This window comes from Haematobia irritans, chromosome 5, assembly GCF_050003625.1.
Source record: "Haematobia irritans isolate KBUSLIRL chromosome 5, ASM5000362v1, whole genome shotgun sequence".
NCBI lineage: Eukaryota > Metazoa > Arthropoda > Insecta > Diptera > Muscidae > Haematobia > Haematobia irritans.
The window spans coordinates 75500163-75515419 of record NC_134401.1 but is presented as its reverse complement, the minus strand read 5'-3'; the positions used below and the strand labels follow the sequence as shown (position 1 = coordinate 75515419).

The 15257-nt window shown below is 33.8% G+C and overlaps 2 protein-coding genes and 2 long non-coding RNA genes across 6 annotated transcripts in view; 3 read left to right on the top strand and 1 right to left on the bottom strand.

Moving 5' to 3' along the window:
* The window catches only part of Prp19 (pre-mRNA processing factor 19), a 33921-nt gene extending 32725 nt beyond the window's left edge, over positions 1–1196 (top strand). The window contains exon 4 of the mRNA XM_075309878.1: positions 940–1196. Within this exon, the coding sequence (XP_075165993.1) occupies positions 940–1084 (145 nt within the window). The 3' untranslated portion in view covers positions 1085–1196. The remainder of the gene's footprint in view (positions 1–939) is intronic.
* Positions 1186–2096, bottom strand: Lamtor2 (Late endosomal/lysosomal adaptor, MAPK and MTOR activator 2). The gene is made up of 3 exons (XM_075309880.1): positions 1937–2096; positions 1460–1652; positions 1186–1409 (listed from the first exon to the last, which is right to left on the bottom strand). Exons 1-3 carry the CDS (start codon positions 2002–2004, stop codon positions 1281–1283), a joined length of 390 nt encoding a protein of 129 aa, XP_075165995.1. The 5' UTR covers positions 2005–2096; the 3' UTR covers positions 1186–1280.
* A 1216-nt stretch (positions 2097–3312) lies between these two features.
* Positions 3313–5049, top strand: LOC142239177 (uncharacterized). Of its 2 annotated transcripts, XR_012722943.1 has the most exons (3): positions 3313–3431; positions 3714–3878; positions 3938–5049. It is a non-coding gene; the product is annotated as an uncharacterized LOC142239177 (long non-coding RNA). The 2 variants fall into 2 exon arrangements; XR_012722942.1 differs by lacking the exon at positions 3313–3431 and having other exon boundaries at positions 3640–3878.
* Positions 5050–8664: 3615 nt separating this feature from the next.
* Positions 8665–10295, top strand: LOC142240283 (uncharacterized). 2 transcript variants are annotated; one of them, XR_012723218.1, is made up of 4 exons: positions 8665–9052; positions 9172–9341; positions 9406–9511; positions 9577–10295. It is a non-coding gene; the product is annotated as an uncharacterized LOC142240283 (long non-coding RNA). The 2 variants fall into 2 exon arrangements; XR_012723217.1 differs by having other exon boundaries at positions 8665–9341.
* The last annotated feature ends 4962 nt before the right edge of the window (positions 10296–15257 follow it).

Genomic DNA, 15257 nt, shown 5'->3' with positions numbered 1-15257 from the left:
TTCCGTTTAAAGCGTTGCATTGTTGTAATTGCTTCAGAAGTCCGTAATTGTCTATAATTTCTTTTAATGGAGGAATTTTGTTATTTAGTTGACTCTTCGAAAAGCCTTCACCACAAATAAAAATTGCTTGCTAAAAGAAAAGATAACAAACAAAATTGTTATTTATGTTACATTTAAAATGTTTGCCACACCTTTGGTGTCATGACGACAATATTGTGGTATACTTATATTTTCAAGAAATAATAAACAGGACTGGATTGTTTTTTTTTTTTTCTTTTGAGAAAATTCATGTTTAATGCTACAGAAATACGTAAGGTAGATCCTAGTACTGCAAAATCTTCTGTTTTGCATTTTGTTGGTGTATTATTGTAGTCTTCAATAAATAGCTTTCCAAATTTGAAAAAAGTCTACTTTTGGAATCCGATTACAATTTCTATCCGGGAGCATGTGTAGATGATATCATTTATTGGAAAAAATTTTATTTATTTATTTATTTATTTATACTACTTATTATTTTAAAATGATCGGCATATGTAATTATCCTGTTTGAATGTCGTCACCATCTAGTATTCGCTTCTTGGGAAGATTTTCTTTGAAAAGTTTTATTTGATGTTCTATTAGAAACTTCGAGATGTCCAAGTAATTTGATTATTAACCCCTTATTACATATAGACATCCCGAGATCTTTCTAAGAGCCTCCTTTCTAAAGCCTATAGAAAGAGAGAAATAGATTTTAAATTCGGGAACAATCTAAAATTTGTTTCATTTCGTTTCGCCGTTGCATGTAAAGCAGTCATGCTAACCACCGATTGTTAAAAAAATGTATTATTAGAATTTACACCTAATTAAGGTTTTATGATTATTACTCATTAACTAAAAAATGTATATTTATATTTTTAATAAACTGTTATAAATGTATTTGTTACCACTAACTTACAGGATCTATCTGTGCAAGCAATGGCAGGATTTGAAGATCTTTAATGACCATACTGCTCTAGCAACTGGTGTACGTTTTGGTAAACATGCTCAATATATAGCATCGACGAGTATGGATCGCACTTTGAAATTATATGCCATTGAATGAAGAGGAATGATTACAATTATTTTATAAGTTTCTATTTAGTAATGGACATGTCCACATTTCTACATTATGACAACTACAACTATAAAATAAATTCAAAAATAGACGTTATAAATGTGTTTTATTTAAAGGTCATAGAAAAGTGAATTAAAATATTTTAAATTTGAAAAAAATTTTTAGGTAATGGCTATTATGTATTTTATGAAGCCGCCGCTATCTGTTTCAAAGGACCCTCAAGATAGGCAGCTAAGGCCATAGCCTTCTGTTTCAGCAGACCCAGAAGTCCGACGTTTTCTTTTGCATATAGGCATAGCAATATACTGGCGACCTAGGAAAAATTTCAAGAATAAAGAGTTTTTGGCATTTTTGCAATCGTACCTTCGTTATTGCCACATGCCCGTTTTCACAATCTAGCAAAACAAATTGTAAGCGATCTTCTCGAAAAGCATTTCTCCCATGCTTTTCATATGCTGCCCAAACATTACTCGCAATAGCTGCCGCAACCCTGGCGTCCTTGTCCTTATCTCCATATCCTGAATATGCCAACAGAGCACCCTCTTGGCTTAAGAGCCTATAACGAGGAAGCAATGAAACTGATTATTTGATATTCTTAAGAAAAACACAAACGTATCAGGCTTCTGTAATTGGAAAATGAGAAGATGAAAACGAACAAAAGTACTGTTGCAAAGTCTCACTATGTTTTTTATAAAAAAAAAAGATTTCCATACGTCGCAACGAAATCTGATCAAGTTTCTACAATTTGTCTCCATTTACTGAATGGAAGGAAGGAAAGTCAAAATTAACTCGACTTGTTTTTTATTTTTGCTTGTAGGTACAATAAAATTATTTCCTTACAATGTGTTTTGAACGCCTCCCGAACAGGCTTGGCTTAAAACCTGAGTTAATGCCTTTGGCTTAAGCATATTTTAATTTTTAGAGATAAAATTGTTTGTGTTGTAATTTTTATTATATCCTTTGTTGTTATTCCAAAAAACAGCTGGAATAATTGCCAGTGTTTCCAATGTTAAAAATAAAGGTGCTTCTAAATATTTGCGTATTTTACGTGATGGCCAGTTTATATCGAAAGACCATTTTGCGTGTTTAAATTACGTTCACACTACACACGAAACATGTGTTCACACTAAAGGTCTGCACAAATATGCTTGAAAGCGATTTCAAATGGTTTGGATTTTTACAGAACATGTAGAACATCAGGGCTTCGCCGAACAAACCTAACAAAACCTTCATTGGACGGCGGTATGGCTTGAAAATTCAAACACAACAAAAGCCAATCGAACCCAATCAAAGATAATAAACTTTAGAAGATAAGAAATTGGCTTGCGTCATACCAAATGTTGCATTAACGGCGCTAGGTCCATACATGTTTGTAATTTCTTTTGTTTGCATTTTTTAATGAAAAACTTATTTTTTTAATTGAACAATGGTAGGTTAGGTTATGTGGCAGTCCGATGTACCAGGCTCACTTAGACTATTCAGTCCATTGTGATACCACATTGGTGAACTTCTCTCTTATCACTGAGTGCTGCCCGATTCAATGTTAAGCTCAATGACAAGGGACCTCCTTTTTATAGCCGAGTCCGAACGGCGTTCCACATTGTAGTGAAACCACTTAGAGAAGTTTTGAAACCCTCAGAAATGTCACCAGCATTACTGAGGTGGAATCCCACCGTGGGATAATCCACCACTGAAAAACTTTTTGGTGTTCGGTCGAAGCAGGAATCGAACCCACGACTTTGTGTATGCAAGGCGGGCATGCTAACCATTGCACCACGGTGGTAAATTTTGAGCAATAAATAAAAAATTAAATTTTCAGTGTGTCGGATCGATACGACGACAATCTGACGACAGTGCTCGTGTCGAACATATCCCATATATTGTGCACATTATAAGTTAAGTCCGAAGGCATAATCGATACTGCTGCATGTTTATGGGATCGATAACACATTAACCGATTATTCAGTCATCGCCGACAAGTCGTATCGATGCGACACACTGTAAGATTCTTTACACACACCGACATTCCGTCCGGAATAACTGATAGTCTGTAAAGCGCATAAAGCGCATATAAGACAAGTAGTGACGTAGCTCCTTCAATGGTTTGATGTTCTGAGCAACCAATTTCCCATCTTCATCTCTTCTGTTGTCTTTGGCTTGGGCAATTTCCAATCTTGTAAAGTCCCGGGTTCCCAAAAAAAATCCCGGAAAACCTCGTCTATCCCTAGTTTAAACGTGGTTACACCCAGAGAAGCATAGTGAGACCTACTTCATGGGAATCAACAAATGGTTGGTACAACCAAAAGTTGAGTATACTACAAGGCATATTAAAGAGGTAAAGTCATGCAATCAGGTGACTAATATCGACATTCATCTTGTCAAAGGCTTTGTTTACGTTTAGTATTCAACAATGTTGATGTTTTATATATGCATTCAACAATACAACAACACTACACATACGCAAACACAACAACACTACACATACAAACAAAACTTGAGTGATCTGCCATTTTAGTTTGACCTTATTAATATCATGGGGGGTACACACGCTTGCTCGTGACTTTACCTTTAATTAATATGCCTTGAGTATACTAATAGAATCTTAGTTCAATTATAGGACGGGTGTAAGGTAGTTGTAGCAACAAATAAATATTTATATCAACATCGACATGGTAAATGGTATGACGCTACAAAATTTGCAAAACGGGGAACAGCATTTACTTGGTAATAGTCCGCAATACATTGAATAAAGTTTATCCCATAGAAAAGAAGTTGCCTTCAGGTAAGTATCGCACCGATATATAAAAAAGGAATATTACAAATTTTCCATAAAAATTGCAGACTTCATACACCAACAAACACAAATACTTTTTACGGCAAGCGAGCTTTTTTTATTGTATTAAGAAGGAGTCTAAGTGGATCTGTATTTATATTTAGAGGCTTAAGGAAGAAATTTCTGGCAAGTATATATTGAATTAGGTGCTGTAGTTTGACCACATAATTGCAACCTAATAACCATCTGTCATTTCCCTGCCAACATTTTTTGAATTTGGGGACTCTTTTGAGAATCCCCACTACGTCGAAAACAATCATATACGACATCAAAAACTCGTCGGAAAAGCGCCGTCACTATTGAGAAGTTGTACCACGCCAAGTTACCACAAAAATGTTTCGCATGAGTGCAATTATTAGGTGCCTTTATAGATCAATTTAGAACGACGCCAATAAGGGACCCTCCAAACAATCAGAAAAAGTGCATTTTAAGATAGTTGTAAAAGAATCATTGTGGTCGAGTAAAACACGTTCGTTTAGATATTTATTAATTTGATTAAACATTTACAAATTCTTAAAAATATAACATTTATACCACTATCACATTACATTTAACATAATTTTTGGCATTAATGATGATGTTGAGTTACAAGTAGCGAGTTACATGTTGCTGCGTCTATCAACCAGTGTTTTTATTCCATGGAGGCAGCGTGTCTGTAAAATATCTGAAAAACAATCACTTTATTCCATTTGGAAAATCACCAAATTGTTCACCAATATACCTTTCACAATTTTAAGCGTATAATCTATGTTTTCAGAACTTTATTTTCGTTTTTATTTAATTAAAATATAACAAGCTGGTTGCGCTTGGCGTTTCACAAAAAAATGGCTTTTTTTAACAGTAGGGATGGCAAATTACTTGCATGTACTTTTTGATGTACCTTTTCATGATGGTTGAAGTGACATTTACGAGTCTGTGGTAACGATGAGGTTGAAATGGAACTTTGAAATGCTGGCAGGGTTGTATACAAACATTACCTATAAAAAATTGTAAATTTTAATGTAAATTGATATCACATATATGTAGATCAAAAGCCTTTGTTGTTAGCACCTTTTCTATTTATTTTCGTAGTTTATTATGATTGTAAATCTTGTAATAAATTAATAAAATCTCAATATAATCTGCCCTTTCATTTGATATTGGAATTTGGTTAGGATAATAGTAAAGAAAATCGAGGGCGGTTGCACCAACAAACAAAACAATTAATATGAAATTGCGACAACCAATGCAAAGTTGATCCAACATACTACCATGTAGTTACAATTGCCAAATGTTAGTTGTGCTGACAGATATCATTGATAGTTGATGGAACCACCTGCTTTCGGTTGGCAAATAATTCGGTTGAGGCAACGAATTTGTTTTCTGGGTGTAGGAAAAATCCCTGCCAGCATTTCAAGGTTTGTTTTCATCGCTATCCTTTTCACGGATGCCCAACAGAAACGTTTGTCAAGATAATTCGCGATAATTCGAAAATTACAAAAACAAAATGTTTACAATCGTAATGGCGACTCATGTATGTATGTTTTCAGCACTGTCATTCCAGTAACTGTTATGTTCACTTGCGTGAAGATACCGACGTAGGTAACTTTTTAAATTACAACAAACACCGAAATGACAGGGTGACACAGAGTTGCAAAAACCATATAAAATGCAAATAGTACGGAATTTATCAACTGTGGTGGCAACAAAAATTATGGAAAAACAAAATATGACCACAAATTTTGTGAATATAATGAATAAAGATATGTTTAACAAAATTATTAATGTTTAGCTGTGAAGGTATTACTACCACAAATTTTTTAAACTGTGATTTAAAACAGTATGTGCACCCTTTCCGCGTAAAACAAGAGGACAACCTCAAGCACAAACTTCGCTCCTGGTTCCAAAATAATAGCTTCGTTCAAAATTCCGCTAATGTGACATCAAAGTGGAGGTCATTACCTACATTTTGATGTATGGCATGTGTTCCAACAGTGTTTTTGGACGAAGATATCCCTGATTCCAAGTTTTCCAATGGGGGGGGGGCAGAACATAGATTCTACCATGGAAGCCAGGAACGGACTTCGTTCAAAATTCCGCTAATGGGACATCAAAGTGGAGGTCATTACCTACATTTTGATGTATGGCATGTGTTCCAACAGTGTTTTTTACGAAGATATCCCTGATTCCAAGTTTTCCACTGGGTGGCAGAACATAGATTCTACCATGGAAGCCAGGAACGGACTTCGTTCAAAATTCCGCTAATGGGACATCAAAGTGGAGGTCATTACCTACATTTTGGTGTATGGCATGTGTTCCAACAGTGTTTTTTTACGAAGATATCCCTGATTCCAAGTTTTCCACTGGGTGGCAGAACATAGATTCTACCATGGAAGCCAGGAACGGACTTCGTTTAAAATTTCGCTAATGGGACATCAAAGTGGAGGTCATTACCTACATTTTGATGTATGGCATGTGTTCCAACAGTGTTTTTTTACGAAGATATCCCTGATTCCAAGTTTTCCACTGGGTGGCAGAACATAGATTCTACCATGGAAGCCAGGAACGGACTTCGTTTAAAATTTCGCTAATGGGACATCAAAGTGGAGGTCATTACCTACATTTTGATGTATGGCATGTGTTCCAACAGTGTTTTTCTACGAAGATATCCCTGATTCCAAGTTTTCAACTGGGGGGCAGAACATAGATTCTACCATGGAAGCCAGGAACGGACTTCGTTCAAAATTCCGCTAATGGGACATCAAAGTGGAGGTCATTACCTACATTTTGATGTACGGCATGTGTTCCAACAGTGTTTTTTACCGAAGATATCCCTGATTCCAAATTTTCCACTGGGAGGGCAGAACATAGATTCTACCATGGAAGCCAGGAACGGAATTCGTTCAAAATTCCGCTAATGGGACATCAAAGTGGAGGTCATTACCTACATTTTGATGTATGGCATGTGTTCCAACAGTGTTTTTTTACGAAGATATCCCTGATTCCATGTTTTCCACTGCGGGGCAGAACATAGATTCTACCATGGAAGCCAGGAACGGACTTCGTTCAAAATTCCGCTAATGGGACATCAAAGTGGAGGTCATTACCTACATTTTGATGTATGGCACGTGTTCCAACAGTGTTTTTTTACGAAGATATCCCTGATTCCAAGTTTTCCACTGGGGGGCAGAACATCGATTCTACCATGGAAGCCAGGAACGGACTTCGTTCAAAATTCCGCTAATGGGACATCAAAGTGGAGGTCATTACCTACATTTTGATTTATGGCATGTGTTCCAACAGTGTTTTTTACCGAAGATATCCCTGATTCCAAGTTTTCCACTGGGGGGCAGAACATAGATTCTACCATGGAAGCCAGGAACGGACTTCGTTCAAAATTCCGCTAATGGGACATCAAAGTGGAGGTCATTACCTACTAATTCATCTTCAACGCTAATTCAAATGACATTGTAAATTGCTTGCTTTTAACAAATTTTCCATAGAAGCTTTAAAATGATTTTTTTTTGAAAAGTTCTACTGTTGAGGGTAATGTCTGCTTTTTGTTGAGAACGCGATTTTCTCAACTATTTCTCAAATTGAATACAAGCATTTCCCCAATGCCTGTGTTTATTGGGTATAAACTTTATGAGAAACTGCTTGGTGATATTACCCCATCAAGTTATAATAAAATTTGAATCAAAGAGATATAATTTTATATATTTTTTTTTTTTAATGTTTATGCGTTTTTTTAAATGTTTTTCAAAAGATTTCGTCCACATTTTAGTACCTCTTGGTTGTGTGGAAATCTACTCATTCATCATCTTGTATTGTACTGAGATTTTAGGAGGACCTTTCCATCTTCTAATTGAAGTTTGCTAAAACAGCAGTTTTTTGGCCAATGTAAAAAATGGGTTTTGAAACAGCAATTTCTGCAGAAATTGGGTACCAAAAACTTCTGTAGAAAACATGTGGAAATTTTTATTTGATAAACCTTTTCAATAGCTTATTTTTATACTTTATCAAATCCACCTAGCACCCCCCGATCCAGAGAAAATTAACTGACTTAAGGCATGGACTATGTTCGTTAAAAACTTATAAACATATATTTTATTAAAGTAATAAAAAGCATAAACACATTATTTTAGGTGTATTTATTCATATAAAAATCAGTATTCTACGCACTACACTCAGTTATTACAGTAATTTGTTCACTGAAATATATTGAGTATTTACCACAAATGTGCACCTCGTGAACTTCGTATAGGGCTAAAGATACTTTTACTATTTTGAACTCCAATATATATCCTTTAAACTTCGAAATTTTCTTTAACAGGCGAAAAAAGATAATAACGTGCAAAAATTTTTCTTCAATTTGTCGAAAAATATTTATATATTTTATGAACTTCGTCCAAACACACTGTTGGAATACATGACATACATCAAAATGTAGGTAATGACCTCCACTTTGTTGTCACATTAGCGGAATTTTGAACGAAGCTATCATTTTGGAACCAGGAGCGAAGTTTGTGCTTGAGGTTGTCCTCTTGTTTTATGCGGAAAGGGTGCACATACTGTTTTAAATCACAGTTTAAACAATTTGTGGTAGTAATACCTTCACATCTAAACATTAATAATTTTGTTAAACATATCTTTATTCATTATATTCGCTAAATTTGTGGTCATATTTTGTTTTTCCATAATTTTTGTGGGCACCACAGTTGATAAATTCCGTACTATTTGCATTTTATATGGTTTTTGCAACTCTGTGTCACCCTGTTATTTCGGTGGTTGTTGTAATTAAAAAAGTTACCTACGTCGGTATCTTCACGCAAGTTCGAAAACAATCGTATACGAAATATATTGTGCACATTATCAGTTAAGTCCGAAGGCATAATCGATACTGCTGCATGGTTATGGGATCGATAACACATTTACCATCGCCGACAAGTCGTATCGATCCGACACACTAAAGGGCACCTTATACGGTCGGATAAACCCTGCGACACAACACGTTGCGGCGACAAATCCGATTGTATAAGGTCGTGTTCGGCTGTCGTGGGGACGTGTTGGCATAAAATCAAAACAACTTTCCCAATAAACACAGGATGAGCGTTTTTCAAATGCAACAACTTTTCAGTTTGAGGGTAAATATAATTTTCAACATAAATTCAACTTGACTTGAAATAGCTCATCTTCAATATATCTTCAAATTGTTTGCGAATTACTTCCAATTTGCCAAAATGTTTACGAAATCTTTGAAAAGGTGTTGAAGATAATATGAGAAAACTTTGACAAAACACTACCCTAAAATGCAACGAAAAAACCATGTGGTTTTCAATACTTATTTGTGCAACGAAGTTCGTGGTCAATTGCAAGAAATAAAAAAAAAAAAGGAAAATTTTAGACAAATAACCAAATAGTTTTTAATAATAGGTAAGTGAAAATAAAAAATGAAATAAAACTTTAAGGAAGTCACTAAATGTATATCTCTTTGTAGAAAACTAAAATTATGGATTTTACGTTCTTGAAAACATTAAAAAGCTGACAAATGAAAAAAAGGTGGACAATTAACTGGAACTGCTTCAAATAGTTTATAATAATTGGTACGTCAATATGAAAAATTAAATCAACACTTTAAAGAAGTCACTAAATTTAAATCTCTTTGCAGAAAACTAAAATCTTTGGATGTTACATTCTTGCAAACAATAAGAAGCCGACCAATGAAAAATGAGTGGCTTGTCGACAAGAAAAAGTTTCCAGAAACATTACAAGTGCAACCAATTAAAATTGTTAAAAACAACAAATTGTTGAAATCAACAACTTCTGGATGAAAATGTGCATCACATCGTCAGTTTAATTCATATGCTATTATCAGTTTAAAATGGATATTTTGTGAATTCCTTCTTCTGGAAATCAATTCTAACACGCGGTCCAGTACGTTCCTAATTTCAAATTGCCCGCATGTTAATACATTTTAATGCTGTTTTATGACACCAAAAGGAAGGAAATTATCAATGCAAAAGTGTTTACTAATAAGGTGGGTATTAAGTTCGAGTTTAGCCGCTAAAATCGTCATTTTTTCACGATTACTTTTCTTTTATAATCCACTTTAAGGAATACAAACTTTGTGAAAATTTGCGTTGGGCTTTTCCCCATCAAGTTATAATAAAATTTGCGACAAATATTTATAATTTTATGCCTTTTTCTTAAAAATTTAGTTTTCACTTTATCGATTTTAGCGGCTAAACTCGAACTTAATACCCACCTACAATGTTTAAGATATTTAAAGTTTTGTTGTTTGTTTTTGGTTCTTATTTGTTGATATGTTTAATAAGATTATTATTTATCAATTGGTATTGTAGTGTATTATGTAGTGTAGTGTATTATTATATATTTTGTTTTGATGAAAATGAATAAATTATACAAAATGCATAGAATTTTGGCTTTGACTTTCAATTTGAAGTGGGGATATCATTCATACAAATTTAGGTTGAAAAGTATATGCAACGATGTTAATTTTGAATTTGACTCGGATCGAAAATTGTTTGACAAATTATTGAGTATATAAACGCGATCGATCGTCTTCACCGAAAGAGAAACCTTCAAATTCTCTGAGCCGTTTACGATTACTACGGTCTCCTTCACTCTCAAATACTAGTTTATGAAGCATAGAAACAGTCGTCCGCTTCGCCGTCGATAGATTATTTCGAACCAATGCAAAATCTCCGAGCACGGGCATTTTTGACAGTTAACGATTTTCTTCTTTACACGTTCAACACCAATGCAGTTACTCGACAAAACTCTCTTCCAATTCCCTCACACACACTTATCCCTTTTTATTCGTGGTACAAATAGAAATTAATTTCACAACACCAGAGTTAATTTTGTCACTTAAGATCTCGGTTGAGCGCCCAATTTTTGTAGGATTTTTAATTATTATAAATCACTGGCTCAATAAAAACACGGTTTATAGGTCATACACTTTAGGCTCAAAATCTACTAAAAGTAGATTTGAAATCCCTTTTTTATAGGGCAATTGGCATTTGAAATCTGGGTAAAGTGGATTTTGGAAGTGTAATGTGAATGAGGTATTATGTCAATTTAGGAATAGTATTTAATGAATTATAGAAATTTAGGGTTATTTAAAATGAAATAATTTAAAATAGAAAAATTGTGTAATGTGAGAGAGAACGTCTGCTTAGCTTCGCGTCGTATTTTGCACTGACTCTTGTTGGTCTTTGTGATGTTAGGCAAACCCTTTTTTTTCTCGTCCTACATATGTATATATAATAATAAATAAAATTGTATTTAAAAACGAAGGTAAGCAGTCCTAATTATGAAGTAAAAGTTTTACCACAAATGTGTAAGATTTGTCGAAATGAATGAAAAAATTTCAATAAAATCATTCCATATATGAATTCAAAGTAGTTAAATTTTTTCATTCTGTAGTATAGTGGTATATAAATATAGGAAAATGTTAACTTATATATGGAATGCATTATTCCTAATTTCTACGAAAATCACATCGTTCAAACAAATAAAAATGTCTTTGGCGCTATACGAAGTTCAACTTTCTTCACAATGAGTTCATTTTAACTTAAAGAAGGGGTCACTTTTTTCTGGGTGTACAGAAGCGATTTTTTGTGAGCGTGCGGAGCCTCTTGGAAGACCAAAATTCATCTGATTCAGTTGATATTAGGTACGTGGTGTTAATATATGGCCCCAAACACCCATGCAAAAATTGGTCGAAATCGGTCCATAATTATATATAGCCCCCATATAAACCGATCCCCAGATTTGACCTCCGGTGCCTTTTGGAGAAGCAAAATTCATCCGATCTGGTTGAAATTTGGTACGTGGTGGTAGTATATGATATTTAACAACCATGACAAAAGTGGTCCATATCAGTCCATAGTCATATATAGCCCCCATATAAACCGATCCAGAGATTTGGTTTTGGAGCCTCTTGGAGGAGCAAATTTCATCCGAGTCAGTTGAAATTTGGTACATTGTGCTAGTATATGGCCGTTAACAACCATGCCTAACTAGGTCCATATCGGTCTATAGTTATATAAAGCCCTCAGATAAATCGATCCCCAATCACAAAAAATTGGTCCATACCAAGTTCATAATTGTATATAGCCCCCATATAAGCTACCCCCATGTTTCAATTCTGGCTCCCTACGTACCGTGCAAAAGTCCATATCGATTCGTAATTATTTGTAGATTTACCTACACATTCCTTTTTTGTCTAATATATACCACATATGGACTAACTCACAATTTAGAAACCTATTTAAGATACCACAACCCATGTAATTCCATTGTGGATGACAGTCTTTCGTCGAAGTTTCTACGCAATCCATGGTGGAGGGGCCGAACTTACGGCCTTATATACTTGGTTTGAACATAGCAATTAATTCTGATTCCATTTGATCCTATCAAAGATAATAAATATAATTTAGAAGATGGGAAATTGGCTTGCGTCATATCAAATGTTGCATTGACGGCGCTAGGTCCATACATGTTTGTATTTTTTTGCGTTTTTTAAGTGAAAAGCGTAATTTTTCCATTTCCATTATTTCGCACATAGAAAGCGGCGTTTTTTAGGTATATATATATATATATATATATATATATATATATATATATATATATATATATATATATATATATATATATATATATATATATATATATATATATATATATATATATATATATATATATATATATATATATATATATATATATATATATATATATATATATATATATATATATATATATATATATATATATATATATATATACTGAAAGAATTTCTTTTCTTTTGAAGTAAATAAAAATCAGTAGATAACATCATTATACCACTTTTCACAAATTTGGGTTTATTTGTCTAAAATTTCGTTCCTGAGGAACGTAATTTTTCTATGGGTATAATAATACAAAATGTATATCAATATAAAAAGCTGACAAAACAATATAATTCAATGTATAAATCGTTCAAATCATATTAATTAAAACAACGGCTTATAAAGTATAAATAATAGAAATCAAATATAAACAAAAATTAAAGTTCAGTAAATATATACATTATTCGGCAAAATTGTTGTGAAATTATGAGACCAATAATTTAATTTTACAATACCATTTCTTAATTTGTTTTTAATTGTATCAAATATTAAAAATGCCCCTTCAACAGATGCGTTTAAAACAGAATGTCATTGTATACTTGCTTGTATTTAAGAACATGGGTTGACTTCCCTCATTTTTTTTCTCAAAATTCATGCCAGAATTGTTCCAAATTTTGTTTAGAAGGTCTAAAATAATTTTTTACCCCCAAAAATCTCCCGAAAAAATGTTACCCCTAAAAATCCCCCTAAACGTGTAAAAAACCCTAAATTTGGGGGAAAAAACCCCAACCTGGCAACACTGATAGGAAGGTATTCGTTTTTCGCAGAAACGAAATTAGTACTAAGCATTACGCGAAAAACAAAAACCAAACCGTTCGCTACGAGTTACTTCCACAGACTGATCTCTCCATCATACGTTGTTGAATAAATACCCATTCTCTTGTTCTCTTTTCGCTCTTTCCATAACTCAAAATTATTTAATTTCAATCACGAAGGTGATTGGATCAATCACATGTGTAATTGGAAACGGAAAAATTTTCAATCACGTTTGTAATTGAAAATTATTTCCGAATTGATTGAATCAAATAATACTTTAATTGGAAACGTAACAAATATCAATCATTTTTTTAACTGGATTTTATTCGGATTTGATTAAATAATTAATTGAATCAATTAATATGTTAATTGAATCCGTTTCCAAATTCAATTAGGTGTTTAATTGAAAAAATTTTGGTGATAATTTTTTGTGTGTAGAGACCATATACTAACACCACGTACCAAATTTCAACAGGATCGGATGAAATTTGCTCTAAGAGGTTCCGCAAGCCAAATCTGGAGGTCGGTTTATATGGGGGCTATACGTAAAAGTGGCCTATTTGCAATACCATCCGACCTACATCAATAACAACCACATGTGCCAAGTTTTAAGTCGATACCTTGTTTCGTTCGGAAGTTAGCGTGATTTAAATAGACGGACGGTCGGACGGATATGCTTAGATATATTCAGAATTTCACCACGACCCAGAATATATATATACTTTATGGGGTCTTAGAGCAATATTTGGATGTGTTGCAAACGGAATGACAAAGTTAATACACCCTCCATCCTATGGTGGAGGATATAAAAAGAGGATCCAAGATTCGCTGTCTTATGGGGGCCTCTATAACATACATTCATGCCAATATTTGTGTGCTCTAACTTCTTAGACGAATTGTCTAATTGGATTCCAGTTCCCGGTTTCAAGATGGGCCAGGCATAGGTAGCGTTCATAGTAACATCTTCTTAAGACGTCCTACGTACATCATTACCCTGCTGCTCCTGTCGGCATAGATATACTCTCAACGCTAGATTACCGACCGAGCACCAAAAAAGTTTTTCAGCGGTAGTTTATCCCTCTCACTAAAGATGTTGACATTCCTGTGTATTTCATAGTTTCTCTTCAGCTATAAGAAGGAGGATTGAGCTAAATATAGAATCGGGTAGGTCTCATTAATAAGATAAAAAATCATATTGCCACTAACGAACCTATCACAGGACTAGTACCAGTGCTCCAGTTTCTCGCAGTTTTTAAGATTTCATATAATTTATTGATATGAATTTGAAATTTTATTGGATCTAGATATTTACCTGTGGGTCAACATATTCCAAAAGTTTTTCTTTCTGGTGCAAATGGGATCATCAAAATAATACCGGTTTGCCCAGATTGGTTCATGAGGACCTGTCTAGTGCTACACACAAAAATTTTTTTTTTGATTTAAATCACGAAAATCGCGGATTCAATCATTTTTTTAATTGAAATGTCTTTGTTGGATATGGTAACTCCACAAACCAATTGCATTCCTTTTGGATTTGCATTTTTGACATTTCGTTTACATATGATATTGCTGATCCTATGTTTCATATTTAGTTAGTTCAATAAATGAATTCAAACTGCGCGAACGTGTTTTATTCTATTCGTGGAAAATAGGACTTACAAAGGTGTTAAAAGTGTATTGGAATAAAAATTTAAATTGAATAAATTAAACACGAAAAAAAAAATAAAATGAATTCGGTGGCGAGTATTGATAAATTAAATTGTGATAATTACTCGACCTGGTCGAGTAAACCTCCAAAGGAAGAGGACAAATTCAATGTGTGGACAGTTAAAGATCAAAAAGCTCTGGCTACCATAAGCTTGGCTGTGAAGCCTAGTGAGCTTATACATATAAAAGA

Bases quoted from the DNA above. Each gene is read 5' to 3' on its own strand.
- Lamtor2 (XM_075309880.1), bottom strand. From the start codon at position 2,004: ATGCTTAAGCCAAAGGCATTAACTCAGGTTTTAAGCCAAGCCTGTTCG. The intron at 1,653-1,936 runs GTAAGGAAATAA...TCCTCGTTATAG, and splicing joins GGAGGCGTTCAAAACACATT to GCTCTTAAGCCAAGAGGGTG. The intron at 1,410-1,459 runs GTACGATTGCAA...AATTTTTCCTAG, and splicing joins GGCATGTGGCAATAACGAAG to GTCGCCAGTATATTGCTATG.